We start from the raw sequence: 13,208 nt of genomic DNA, 5'->3' as shown, positions 1-13,208 counted from the left end.
CTCATGTTACTGAAAAGGAAACTGAAGTCTAAAGAATCAAAATGATTTTGCCAGAGTCATTTATCTAATGAGTGGCAGTGTTCGGAAGACAACTCTTGTTTCTTGGCTCTCAGTTCAGTGTGCTCCGCTGCCTCTCTGATATGTTATGCGCTATTCACCTAATTGTGTCCCAGTCAACCTCCATCGTGGTGTTATAATGGCACAACAGTTCCTAATTATCCTTTGGTACATGTATTTTCAGATGTGTTAAGACAGCATAAATTGAGACGTTTTCTATCCAATTCCAAAATATCAGTAAGTTGATTTACTAAATGAAAATTCATTGGATCAACAGGATGATTATTAAACAATTTGTAGGTCAAAAATGGCGAAAATTTTTAACTTTTCCAGTTGGTTATGCTGGCATTATTACAAATACCTCTTAACTACACTGAGCAGTAGTGATGTAGGTTGATAGTCACCATATTGGTACTTTTATTACATATAAAAAACTAAGGCACTTTAAAAAAAAAAATACCTCTTACTGTTCCAATAAATTCCTCCATTCGCTGCAAAAGATCTGCGTCTCTTTCAAAATCGTAGAAGTGGTGCTCTACCCAGTGCCGACATACATTTAATACTCTATGGCATTAACACAGAAGAAGAATTGAATTACATGGGATCTCAGACATAAACATTTATCACAATGAGTGGTATAAATGAAAACAGAGTAACTCTTACCAAATTAAATACAGCTGACCCTTGAATAACAGGGTTTGAACTGCACGGCTCCACTTATACTTGGATTTTTTTTTTTTTTTTTCCAATAAATCTATACCACAGTACTACACCCTAGGCAGGTGGTTCAATCTGTGGATGCAGAACCACGGATTCAGAGGGCTGACTGTGGATTTTCTACTGTGCCAAGGGTCAGTGTCCCTAACCCCCACGTTGTTCAAGGGTCAACTTTAATCTTATAAGTGGCTTACCACTTTCAAAATTCTATGTTAATTAAGACTTATACAGTAATTTCTGATAATTCCTCTTTACTTCACTCATTTTACATGTTACTTCCTCCTTGCTTGGGAAACATCCTTATTTAACTCTGAAACAAAAGTTCAACAAAAGCTTATTTACTTCAGTTATTTATCTAATGCTTACCGCAGTTGTACAGGCTGTATATATTCTTTTCTAAACCTTTTTAGTTCTGCACTCAAGGGCTGATCTCCATTCTCTATAGCTATGCGATCAGCTTCTGTTGGCTCAGGCTCTGGAATTTCAAACCTAACATAAAACAGAACAAACTAATGAAAAGATCAATGATATCAAATTATGCAAACAGAAAACTACAAATCTTTTCACTAGTCAGCACAATCAAGAGAGCACTGTAAAAAATACTGGATACACACATCAGTGAAAACAAGTGAGGATTCTATAATGTAAAGACTAATGATTTAATTTTTTAAGAAGAAATTAATACTTGCCAATATAAATAAAACCAACTAGAAACATAATAAAGAGTACATGCAAAGTCTAAAAATAAGTGTGATTATAAAGTTAAGGGAATGATATTCATTTTTGGCTTGTGTAATTACTCTAAATCAGCCAACATAAAACTTTTTAAGGGTAAGTTCTGAAAAGCTGACTGCTCTTTGGGTACATGAAACACTTTTCTTGATTACGGTACTTGTTCATTCAATTTTCCTCAACATGTGGTATATTTGAAAAATTCTGTTTAGAACATTTAAATCATTAAAATTTGAATTTCCAGAGCCTAAATTCTACATTTTTATAGTCTTTAACTTAATTCTGTAAATTTGAAATTTCACATACTGAGTTTCCATGTAAAAAAGTCTGCCTATTTTTGTATTTAAATAATCAAAGCTAACATATTATTATAAAATAAATGGTCATCCAAGAGATTTTCTTCTTAAAGTATTCATGAACGACAACTTAAAGCTCATTCAATATATTTCCATATCTTAGCTCAATCTCATTAAAAAAAAGAACAAAGAATTTAAACATTTTAAATTGACAGACCTTTCTATTAAAAGACTCAGTAGTTCTTGAGGTTTACAAAAGGATCTATATGTTGTAAGAAATGTCCGAACAAAATTGGGATCTATGAAGAAAAAGGAAAAATATCTTATTAAAATCTTTTATTCAGAATGATTAAAACTATTATTTACATTTTCCAAAGAGATTAAATAGTCAATTTTAAAAGTCCCAAAATGTTTTGACCACACAGAATGCTTTGGACTTTGAAATCAACTGCTAACTTTAGTTTCTTCTTAAATTAGTGGCAAAATCATTGATACTAAAATTTTACATCAACTTATTTCTTGACCTCTGCACACTCTGACTAGCTGATATTAAACTCATTATTGGCCACAGGAATACAAAGGGAAGAAAGGCAGAGCATAAAAGCAAGCTTCCACATGCTACATGGATCTCAGAACATCACCAGTTGGTTTATCTCCCTTGTAAACAGAAAGGCCACAGCAATAACCTATTACTTTTCCTGCTCTTCAGACTAGTTTATCTGGATTAGTTATCTGGATTTCTTCAAATCATGTTAATAGAGCATACAACTGGAAATTGGATCTTATAATGTTGTAGATTAAGTTAAATAGTTTCTAAATTGTTTTATGTGCTAAAAGTCTTAATTAAAACTGCTAAAAGATGCTTATAAATACCTGTAAGTTATTAAAACTATTAAATGTGTAAGAATATGTTGATTTGGCTCTATTCACAACTTTTAATTACTTTCATTGCAAGTAGACACAATGAGAGTTCAATCATAAGAGCGGGAGTCTTCAACCCCTTCCATGAAAGGATTTGCTTTTCATTCATACTTCATGAAGTTAAAGCAGGAAGCTGACTGAGTGTGATCACCTTTCCAGGCCTGCCTACTTGAGTCTCTCCTTGACAGTAGTCTCCCAGAGTTGTGGAGAAAGGCTGCTGTCATCAGCACAAGAGACCTGGGCTATCATCTGCATAAAGGGAGTTGGGGGTGGCGGGAGACATCTTCCCATAATGGGGAATAATAAAAACACTCACCACTCACTGTAACTCAAATTTCATCAAGGTCCACATTTAGTTGTAAGAGTCTTTAAAAAGGCGGAGGGGAGAATTCATTAACTTGAGTTTTTTATTGGGAGTATCCTTTTCCTACTTCACATCACTATGGAATGGTAAGCTCTAATTTAATGATAAATTTATTTAGAGTAGCAACTACCTTTATTTTTGTTAGGCTACACACTATGGATTCTTTATAAGAAATACAATGTCTGTTATTAGCATAGGATTTAGCAAGAATCAAATTCATTTGCATGGAAAATCTCTATTTAGTCTGATTCTGTCTGATTAAAAATCACCCTAAATTGAGCCTTAAAATAAAGTAACTATATTAACTTCCCCCCACCCCCCAGCCAAAATCAAATACATGGATTTATCATAAAATAGAAATCTATTTCCAATCTATTGGTATATGTGGTCATCAAGATAATGAATTGATTTAAATATCAGACAACCTTGAATTTAAGATTATAATAATTTTTTAAGTTAAAGAAAAATTTACATAATAAAAATATATTGGTTTTAAATGGCCCTCTTCTCCTTTAGCTTCATACCTTCTGAGGCTAGAGTGGGTTACTGATAAAAGTGATTTAAATAGATACAATCCTTTAGTAATTTCCTCTCTGTTGGTATTTTATTGTTTGTCTTCAGTTACAGAGTTCCTCAAACGTTAAAGACTAATGTCTCAACCAGAAGAAAAGATTTTAAAACAGAAGGCTGTACAAGATTTTAAAACAGAGATTTATATCGGTTTCATCACAATCCTCCCTTTCAAGAATCTTCTTCCTGTTCTGCAAATCTATATGTAAAGGTGAGGCTACTCAAAACATCATGTCCTTAGGAAGCAAAAGCAGTGGCCACTGTAGAGATGCTGAGCTCTCACTGTTGGAGAGGCCAGACCCTCAGTACAGAGTGCTCCAAATAGCCCTGAGCTGTGTTCCAAAATGAAGGGTAACCTCTCCCTTTTTTAAAAGAAAAGTTTATTTTAGTCCAGAAGTCTAAAATCAATATCCAGATCCATTTCTTCTCAAATGCCACCTAAGTCAGGCTAAAAAGTTGTGGGATATCAAAGATACTTTTAAGTTGAAAAACAATAAAAGCAAGTTCTAAGTGAATTAAAGTATGTTTTAAGAAAACTGGCTATTTTTAAAGGCAGACTATTTTAAAACAGCCTTTTCATCTTATACCAAAACTTCTGGCCATTTCAGTGCTTTACTAACTGATGACAATGCTGGGAAAGTCATGATGTGCCGCAGTGCCACACCAGTCAAAGGGGCTCACATCAATTCCTGATGTCTGTTACGTAATGAATCCAAAGAGCATTCATATAATTCATTCCATATGATTTCTGTGAAGTGAGCAGGGCGGCTGCTGTTTTTCCCTTTCTACATATGACAGAAGTAACTAAGAGTTATCTAAAGTCACACAATAGAGTGACACAGATGGAACCAGAATCTAGATCGTGTGATTTCTGATTTACTGCTTTTTTCTGCCATATCACCTAACCTCCCTGGATTAAAGGATTTGTTAAGGTTTCCAAAGCTGTGAGAGCTAAATATAAAGAATGAATCCATGAGTTACATAATCACTGTAGAAATTTACACAAATGATTAATTCAGAATGAAGCTGTAAACTGCTAATCTTGGTTAAAGGCACTAAAGTCATTGAGAAATTAGCAGTCTAATTGTGATTCTGTAATTCTTGTTAAGCCTTCTTCCAGATTTTAGGAAGTAGCAGCTGTACCTTCCTGTACACTATTCAGAAGAGGAGTTTCTGAAGCTGGCGGTGAAATAAACACTCCCACAATCATCACTGTTGTATTAACTTCTAAAGTGACTCAAGTTTAAGTTGTTTTTAGCTTGATTAGAAATTAGAGCAGTCTTGCCAACAGAAAAAACCAGCAGAAGCTAAAAATAAACCAAGAAAAATTGGCAAGAGTTTAAGTACTTTCAAAAAACATCTTAAAGGCTGAATATATTCCCAGGCTTGTATTAATTTAGGCTCTATTTCTAATTTCTAAAGCAGTGGGAAATTGCTAATGAATGAAAAACTTATATTAAGAGAGGACATAACATCTATATTTGAAATTTTGCACAAAATTCCATATTCCAGAAGCTATTTTTATTTCTATTGATTTCCCCATTTCAGTGATAGTGACACATATAATGTCACACTAAGCACTGGAAACCTTTATCTTATTGATGATACAAAGGACTAAGATAATTAGGTATTTTAAAAGTACCCGTCAATAAGGACAGGTTATATAATTTTGTAGGAAAACAAAGTACCTACTTACATTTATCAGACAATGATAATAGCTAAGTTTTACACTGCTTCTGTTATCTACCTGTATTATAAAGTGATGTTTCAGAGACAGATGGAAGGCAAATGCGTTAAAAATATAAAAGCCAGGCTGATTTGGTTTTAAAACATAAGCACAAATATTTGTGGAGAAAATGAAAATCAACTATGTCGATATTCTCCTCTTTCTGTTTATCGCTAGTGGATGTAATTCCACAAACCTCTTTCTCAAACATAACCCCTAATGGATTTCAATATGAGCAATGGGAAAAACATCCTTTGTGGTTTTTCTTCTTCACCATTTTAGGTAACACTCTTTTCTACTCTCAAAGCCCTGTACTAAGATGTCCACCATGTTCACTAGCTGCTCTGCCTCCGTCTACCCAACCTCTCTGTGTGTACAAGCACCTGCCAACTCTACCATCAAGTCCCCGGTCTCGGCCCAGGCTATTTCAAATATGAGCCGTGTTTTCTATTTTCTGCTGGCCTTCTAGCTGCCTGTCTCCCTCATTCTAAAGCTATTTTCTTTGATAATATTTTATTGTACAATTCTTCAAAATCTTAGGAAATCAGAGCATATTTACATTAATGTTCAGAATACAGCATACTAGATTTGAGGTGATAAATTTAATCCTTTTTTAACACATTTTTATTGGCAAGGTCAATAAATTTATGAAATATTTGTTACATAGAGAGTTATTTATGTAAATACCCCTCCCCCAACCACCATAGTGAAACACCGTTAATCAGGATGTCTGTTCATGTGATAATTCTCCCTTTAATACAGCCATTTAAAACGCTACAAGAAACAATAAGCTCCTCAACAAGGATTTATAAACAATCACTCTTGAATTCCTTAAAAAAGGAAACAGACGCTATGCTGACGCACAAACACTTAAAAAAAAATCAGAGAGTTTAAAAATAGAACAGCACTGCCCTATAGATCAAAAATTGTTCAAAAGATTTTTTTAAAAGTTAAAACACCCGAGCTGAGCTTATATAGGACACAAACTCCAAAGAAATCTAATGCAGTGTTTTGCAAATTTTCTATATGAGGGCATAAAATAGTAAATACTTTAAAGAAAAATATCAACTGGCTTAAATTTTTTCAATACCATTTTCTTTAAAAGAGAAATTTACCATACATAGGAAACACCTTTTCCCCATACTTCAGTATGAAAAGCTTTTATTTCCATATAATGTCAGTTCTGAAAGACCCCTACCGCAAAGTCATCTCATTTCTCTAAGAGAGACTATCAAAACCAGACACATCATCTCCAAATATCTCTTCACCCGTGTTGTTTTAAAGTCTCAGTAATTAATTTGTACTAAATTATTTCCTGTAACTCTGTAACAGAAGTGAAATTCCTACTTTCATCTTCTGCTTTTTATGTATATTGCTTTGTGCTTTCTTACTGTAGGTAAAAGTCTCTTCACATCCTTACCAGATGCAGAATGATCCACCTAACTAGACAATTTCCCCCCCACACCATTTCAGATGAATTCTGAAGTTCTGATGTAGTTAACGAATTATTGTATGTCCAGAAATACTGGACCTGAGGCACTATAAATTAGATCCCACATAAAACCCTGTTGCAATTCTTCTGAGCAACAGTTAAGCACCTTCTAATTCACCTAAATTTACAGAGCAAACACCACCAATAGACTGACTGGATTTTGTTAAAAACTAAAATTATAATGACCAACATCTAAATATAAACTAAAATCTATGCATTAAAATAGAAGTTATCTATAGTCAGAATTTATTACCTATTTCAATAAGAAAAAAAACAGTACTCTGACTATATCTTCATAGTAGACCTGTGTTTGCCCAGAAGTGAACAAGCTGTTTATATTACTGGCAATTCAAACCAAGCAAGTAATTCTCTTTATTTTTACTATTCAATATACATAATAAAAATTATATTCTAAAAATGAAAAAATTCATGAGTCAGTGTAACATGGTAGAAAGTATACTCTATTTCAAGAGTCAAGAAACCTAATTTCTAGTCCTCTTTCTGCAATTAACTGATATGATTTCTGGCAAATCACGAACTTCAGGGGCCTTGGGTTTTGGTCTATAAAGTGAAGGATTGATCATCTAAGATCTATAGCTCTGTTTCATAAATTACTGTTAAAACACGAGTGATGAAGCTGGTTGAAGCCACAATGAAGTCTGAATTAAGTAAGGTTAAACAAGTTTTCTGTTTTTTATGACAATGTCTCTGACCAACATATAATCTAAAAAATGTCTGGAAGTAGTGCTTATTAGTTTTTGGATTTTTCTCATTTATTACAGCCAATGTCTTTTATTATAATTCTATACAATGTAATAAAAATATGCAAGTTAAATTTTAGTTTTTGTTTCAGTGTAAGCCACAACTTGCACTGTAGGTTCTCTGATAAAATACCTATCAACCAACTGAACCAAAATTAAATAGAGCAGAACAACAGTTCTTTAAACAAATAGCTGATCTATTATCATTGTAGTGAGGACTAAGAATCCATCTGAGCTGGAAAAGACCTTAAAAAATAGCTGCTTTCATGTTTTACAAGTTCATACATGGTCTATTAAAAACACATTCTATATTGCCAGTAATACATTCAGTCACAGACCTTACAGAAGTCAAATAAGCTAATAATTAATACTTATTGGTGTGTACGGTAAATCACAATTCATGAAAGCTGCTTACGGGTTTTAGTTACACTAGTAATATATTTATGACGTAAATTAAAATATTCAATTAAGCTTCAAAATAAGATAGAAAAGAAAAATGTCCAAAATCTTAGCTACAACACTTCTGAACCCAACAGTGGCTTTTTATTCCTCAAGAAATTAATGAAAGGAATTTTTAAAAAAACTTTAACATTTTAAAAAAGTAAAAAATCTTGTCAATTTAAATTTGAATACACCTAACTTTGCAAAGTTCTATAAATTAAGTGTTTTATATTAACTAGAAATAAAATCATTTAAGTTATTCTATTCAACAGCTAAAAATTAATATAAATGAGAGCAACTATCAAAAGTAACTAATAAAACACCATAGCAAAAGCACTGTCTCTACAGACATGGCTAGCATTGTGTACGTTAAGGAGAAAAGACTGCCAAGACTAAAGAAAAACTATCAAGCTATGCTTGTTCTAGTTTTGCTTGTTTTAAAGTGTCCTCATTCAAAAAATAAATAAAAGGCACACAGTCCCCCGAAAAAAAAATATTTAATTGTAGTTCTATAACTGCTTATTAATAATCATAAGTCAGTTCTGTGAAATAAAGCAAGCAGTAAAGAAAATTTTTATCATTAACAATAGGAGTTTTAAAGAAACAAGTATATTAAAAATTTTGAAATTTGAAAATATTTTCCAAATCAAATACCACTGACTTGTGATAGTAAACACTAGTAAGTCTTCTTTAGCACCTGCCACTTGTATTGCTCTACGGAAAGAAAAAAAAAAAAGAGAACTTCTGCCTCACATAGATAAGAATCTAAGGATTAATTCTACTCTAAATAGTCTAAGAACCCAAAACAAAGGTACTTAAAATAAAACGATGAATAGTTTAGAATGCTTATGATAAAAAGTTCTGTGAATCTTCCAAGACACAAAAATCAGAATAACGTGGCAAGAAGAATAACCTGAACCTTTATAACCTTAAAAATTCCTTCAGAAGTAGCAAAGAAATAACTATTTTGCAACTACAAATTTCAGGTAATGAATAAAAACTTTTTTTAAGCTGTATTCTAGATCTTAAAGAAGCTGATGGTCATCAACTAAATAGGTAGGTCATATTAATTACTGAAAATTGTACCTCTCAAAATAAGTTTCATATGTTAAAAAAGATGACAGAATAATCTATTTTTCATGCAGAATCCTCGGCAGCTTATTTAAATTTTCTGTACTTTGATTTATTTTTTATTTTTGGGTCAGTAAAATGAATACACTGACTACAGAAGTTTCTAGGTGAAAAATCAATAGTAAAATTGGAATCCCAGAGTCTTCTTTCATTATATTCAACATGTTTCCATTACTGCCTGCTACTACCAAATGGTATACGCTTAAAGAGCCCAAACTGCTTTTAAAATTAGCCTATGGAAAACACTATTATTTCACTATGGAAAAGACTAGCAAAAGAACTACCAAATTCAACTGGTGCCAGAATAGTTTCCAGAGAAAACTGAGAACCCATTTGAAGGATTTTAAAAACTGGAGAAATTTCCCCAGAAACACACATATCCTATAGATAGAAATATATTTAAGCAAAAAGTTTGGGGATGGAAGTTAACTTACACATTCAACTATTTAAGAATAGCACTTATAAGAGTTGTGTTTGATTTAATATGTCTTTGTAATAAAAGCATTCTTTGAAAATAAGTTTATATTTATAAAGAGCTTTCACATATAATATTTCATTTATTCTTTCCAACAATATTCTAAGACATCTGTTGTGACGTTGATTTTTGAGATGAAAACTAAGGTTCTAAAACCTTAAGGAACTGTGATAGAGTGAAGGTGTGAATCTAAATTCAGTGAGTGCTCTTTCCACAGTATTTTACAGTCGTCAAACTTCCTACTATGTAGGGAAGTTGAAGAACACTGGATTATCATTTGTTACTTTATTAGAAGAAATAAAATTACTTTAAAAAAATCGATCATTATATTTGTTCCTTACTCTCAAACACTATATTTGATGCAGCCTATTTAAAGACAAACATGTCTCAACCTCCTAGGAATCCTCCAAACTCCTATGTTTGTCTCTAAAAATTGCCCTGCTAAGGTGAAACTGTTTTCTAAATAACATCAGTTGTAAAAAGCAGAAAATACTGAAAACTTCAATGACTCCCAGGATTGCTAAATTTAATAAATTTTAGGAATGGAAATTAAGAAAAAGCAATGCTGTATATATAATGTACTACCGGCACAATTTTGATCATGGATATCAATTAGAGTTTTTACTGATTTTATAATCTCAGTAATGAAAAAGAAACAAAAAAAAGAGGTAAAGGAGTAAAAAGATTTTTAGACCCTAATGATGACTGATTTATCACTATACTTTTAGTCTTGTTTCTGCCACTGGCTAACTGGGTAAATTTAGCCCAGTAACTTTATTTATAACGCTGGTTGCAAAGTTAAAAGTAACATATGTAAATGTGGTAGAAAGATTACAAAACTTCAAAGAAATATAAAGTGACGGTATTTTTAGTCAGAGGAAAATGAATTCTGATAATGCGGAGGTCTTTTGCTGTCAGTTTGCTTTCTATTTTAGGCATAATGACCTGTGCAGCAAAGAAAAATCAGCTTGAAGCAGGAGAATAAAAGTGACAGGCAAGTTCATACTTCTTACCTGCGTACATATGGTATGTGAGCCTCTCTATAAGTTTAATAACAGTTCCTGCTTTGATAATTGGAATTCCAGCTTTGGGCTGCACGTTCTCTTCAAATATGATATTTTCTTCAGAGTCAGGCTCTGCAAATCTATACACATCAGCACTGGGGAGCCTCATCTGCTCCTCCTTTTCTTCCTGGAGCATTGTCACGTCAAGCATCCTTTCCAGTGTACTCCGGTACTGTAAAGATATCAATGCTGCCATCCAATTGTTTTTCTCTTCAGCTGACTTGGCAGAAAATATAACGCTATTTTCATCTTTCAAAATTATTTCAAAAGCATGCTTGTACTCATTGGTGTCATCTTTGTCATTAATTTGTACCTTTCTCATAAAAAACTTTTCTTTAAGACGATATTCTGCATTGCTAGCACCAGGAAGTCTTGGCTGCCCATGATTTGATTTACAGCAAATCATTAAGCCATCAAAGAGAAATATGTGTCTCTCATGTTTGGCTCCTACACGTGTAAGAGTTCCTTCCATTATAAACTCATTGCAACACTGTCCAATGTCTTTTCCCTCCCAACCATCAATATTCTTCTGAATCTCGTTCATTTTCTTGATTGCTAGTTGTTTCCCCTTCATTTGCTGACTATAAAACCGACATGCAGATTCACTAGGATAAAGGAAAAAAACATGGTTAGTACAAAGATGACAGGGAATCTATAATTCATGTAAATAAATGACAGTGCAAAAGTATATTTTAAAAAGTTGCACTGAGAAGGTTTTCACTATTTCTCCAAATATATTAGTGTTACAAAATTGCACAGTTTTGGAAACTAAAGCAACACAGTGGAGACATTTTTTTAGTGCTCTAAAAAGAACAACTATTGACAAAATTCTACCCTATAAAATTTAGCTACAGAATGATTATTTCTATCATGGCTATGAAATATTTAGAATGACAAGTATTAAAAAGTAGCCCAATATAGTGAAAAAAAAGAAAGATTAAAAAATTTATCTAGAAATGCTTAAGTAGACAATACCTAAAGCTAAAAACCATGTATATATTATAATTAGGAAACTGGAAGCATATTATCTGAATTAATGCCTTGAGTTACATAATCCCTAAAATAAAAGACACTACTAATTTTACTTTGACAGAACAATGATGTTGACATAAATCTACCCAATACATTTTGCTCTCTCTCTCCTTTAGCTTACCAGTTGACTCTCAGGAGGTCTTGTCTGGGAGTATGCAAGGAAAATGCACAAATATGAAAGGTTTTTCAAACAATAACAAATTCTCTTGGCTTTGATGTCACTTCCTCTGAAAGACCAAGCTTGTCACTAAAAGTATTTTCTTCATTGTTTACTTGAGGAGGGAACTGGGATCCCTGAATTTATACCACAATATTCAGGGTGAAAAGGAGGATTATAAAAAAAGTGAAAATATTCACCTCAGTCTTCGTTTTGCAAGGCTTTTAGAACATATTTTTTCCATACCACTCTGAACATTAAGCAAAGCTGTTATTGCTTGTTTCAAACATTCCTTGTCTTCTTGATCTTCACTCTTTTCTTCTAACTGCTGCAAAGTAGAAAGTGACAAATCTGAATTAGCAGAACAGTTCTAGCCAAAAAAAATAATAATCCCATTTTATTTAAGGATAAAGATAACATTGATTAACTCTTTCTACCACAATAAAAATTTTAAACCTGTCATAAAATATAGTTTATTTATTTATTTATTTATTTGGCTGTGCCAGGCGTGCATGCGGGATCTTAGTCCCCCGACCAGGGCTCAAACCCGGGCCCCCCGCATTGGGAGCGTGGAGACTTAACCACTGGACCGCCAGGGGAGTCCCTATTATTCTTTTTAGAAGTCTTTTTCTTCCTTTATATTACTATCCATATCAACATGCAACCAAGTTTTCTACATTAAAAAAAACAAAAAATGTAGAAACAGTGTTAACAGATGTTACACCTTCTGACAGGCAGTAATGTGCAGCTTCTCAGATAAATATTACTGAAAGGAAATGAGGGACATAAATTATCTTTTTACTATCATAGGTCTTGGCACAGCAGTAGACACACAGATGAGATTTTTTGTGAAGTGTGTAATTTGGTCTTAGATTTCTGATTCCCACATTACGGCTGTAAGCAATGGAATGCCGAGGAAGATAAATATGCAGAGAAGGATGCAATATAGTGGAGAGGAAGTTGAAGACACAAAACCTAAGATCAAAATTTGACTCTACTTTCTGTGTGACCTTGGGGCAAATTACTTGACTTACGAGCCCGCTTTTCCTATCTGTCAAATGAGGCTTATAAAACGCCTGCTTTGCCTATTTTATGGGATTGTTATTAAAAATGAAAGCACTTTTTGCCTATTTTATGGGGTTGTTATTAAAAATGAAAGCACTTTGTAAATGGTAACATACAATATAGGTGTAAGTTGCTTTCCTTTGTAGTTCTACTACAGAATTAACATTGGTATCATGAAGAACTTTGTCAGTATTCACATGTTAAGAT

General features: G+C 32.9%; 1 protein-coding gene across 2 annotated transcripts in view; it reads right to left on the bottom strand.

The window, feature by feature from the left end:
- SOS1 (SOS Ras/Rac guanine nucleotide exchange factor 1) overlaps window positions 1-13,208 on the bottom strand; it is a 151,591-nt gene that overhangs the window by 30,548 nt on the left and 107,835 nt on the right. For both annotated transcript variants that reach the window (XM_059943540.1, XM_059943541.1), the window contains exons 9-13: window positions 12,137-12,264; window positions 10,697-11,352; window positions 2,020-2,101; window positions 1,141-1,263; window positions 518-621 (exon numbers count right to left, since the gene is read on the bottom strand). In XM_059943540.1, coding sequence (XP_059799523.1) covers window positions 518-621; window positions 1,141-1,263; window positions 2,020-2,101; window positions 10,697-11,352; window positions 12,137-12,264 — 1,093 coding nt within the window. The remainder of the gene's footprint in view (window positions 1-517; window positions 622-1,140; window positions 1,264-2,019; window positions 2,102-10,696; window positions 11,353-12,136; window positions 12,265-13,208) is intronic.

Source organism: Balaenoptera ricei, chromosome 13, assembly GCF_028023285.1.
Source record: "Balaenoptera ricei isolate mBalRic1 chromosome 13, mBalRic1.hap2, whole genome shotgun sequence".
NCBI lineage: Eukaryota > Metazoa > Chordata > Mammalia > Artiodactyla > Balaenopteridae > Balaenoptera > Balaenoptera ricei.
Note: the sequence above shows the minus strand (reverse complement) of the source record. Positions and strands in the feature narration are given on the sequence as shown.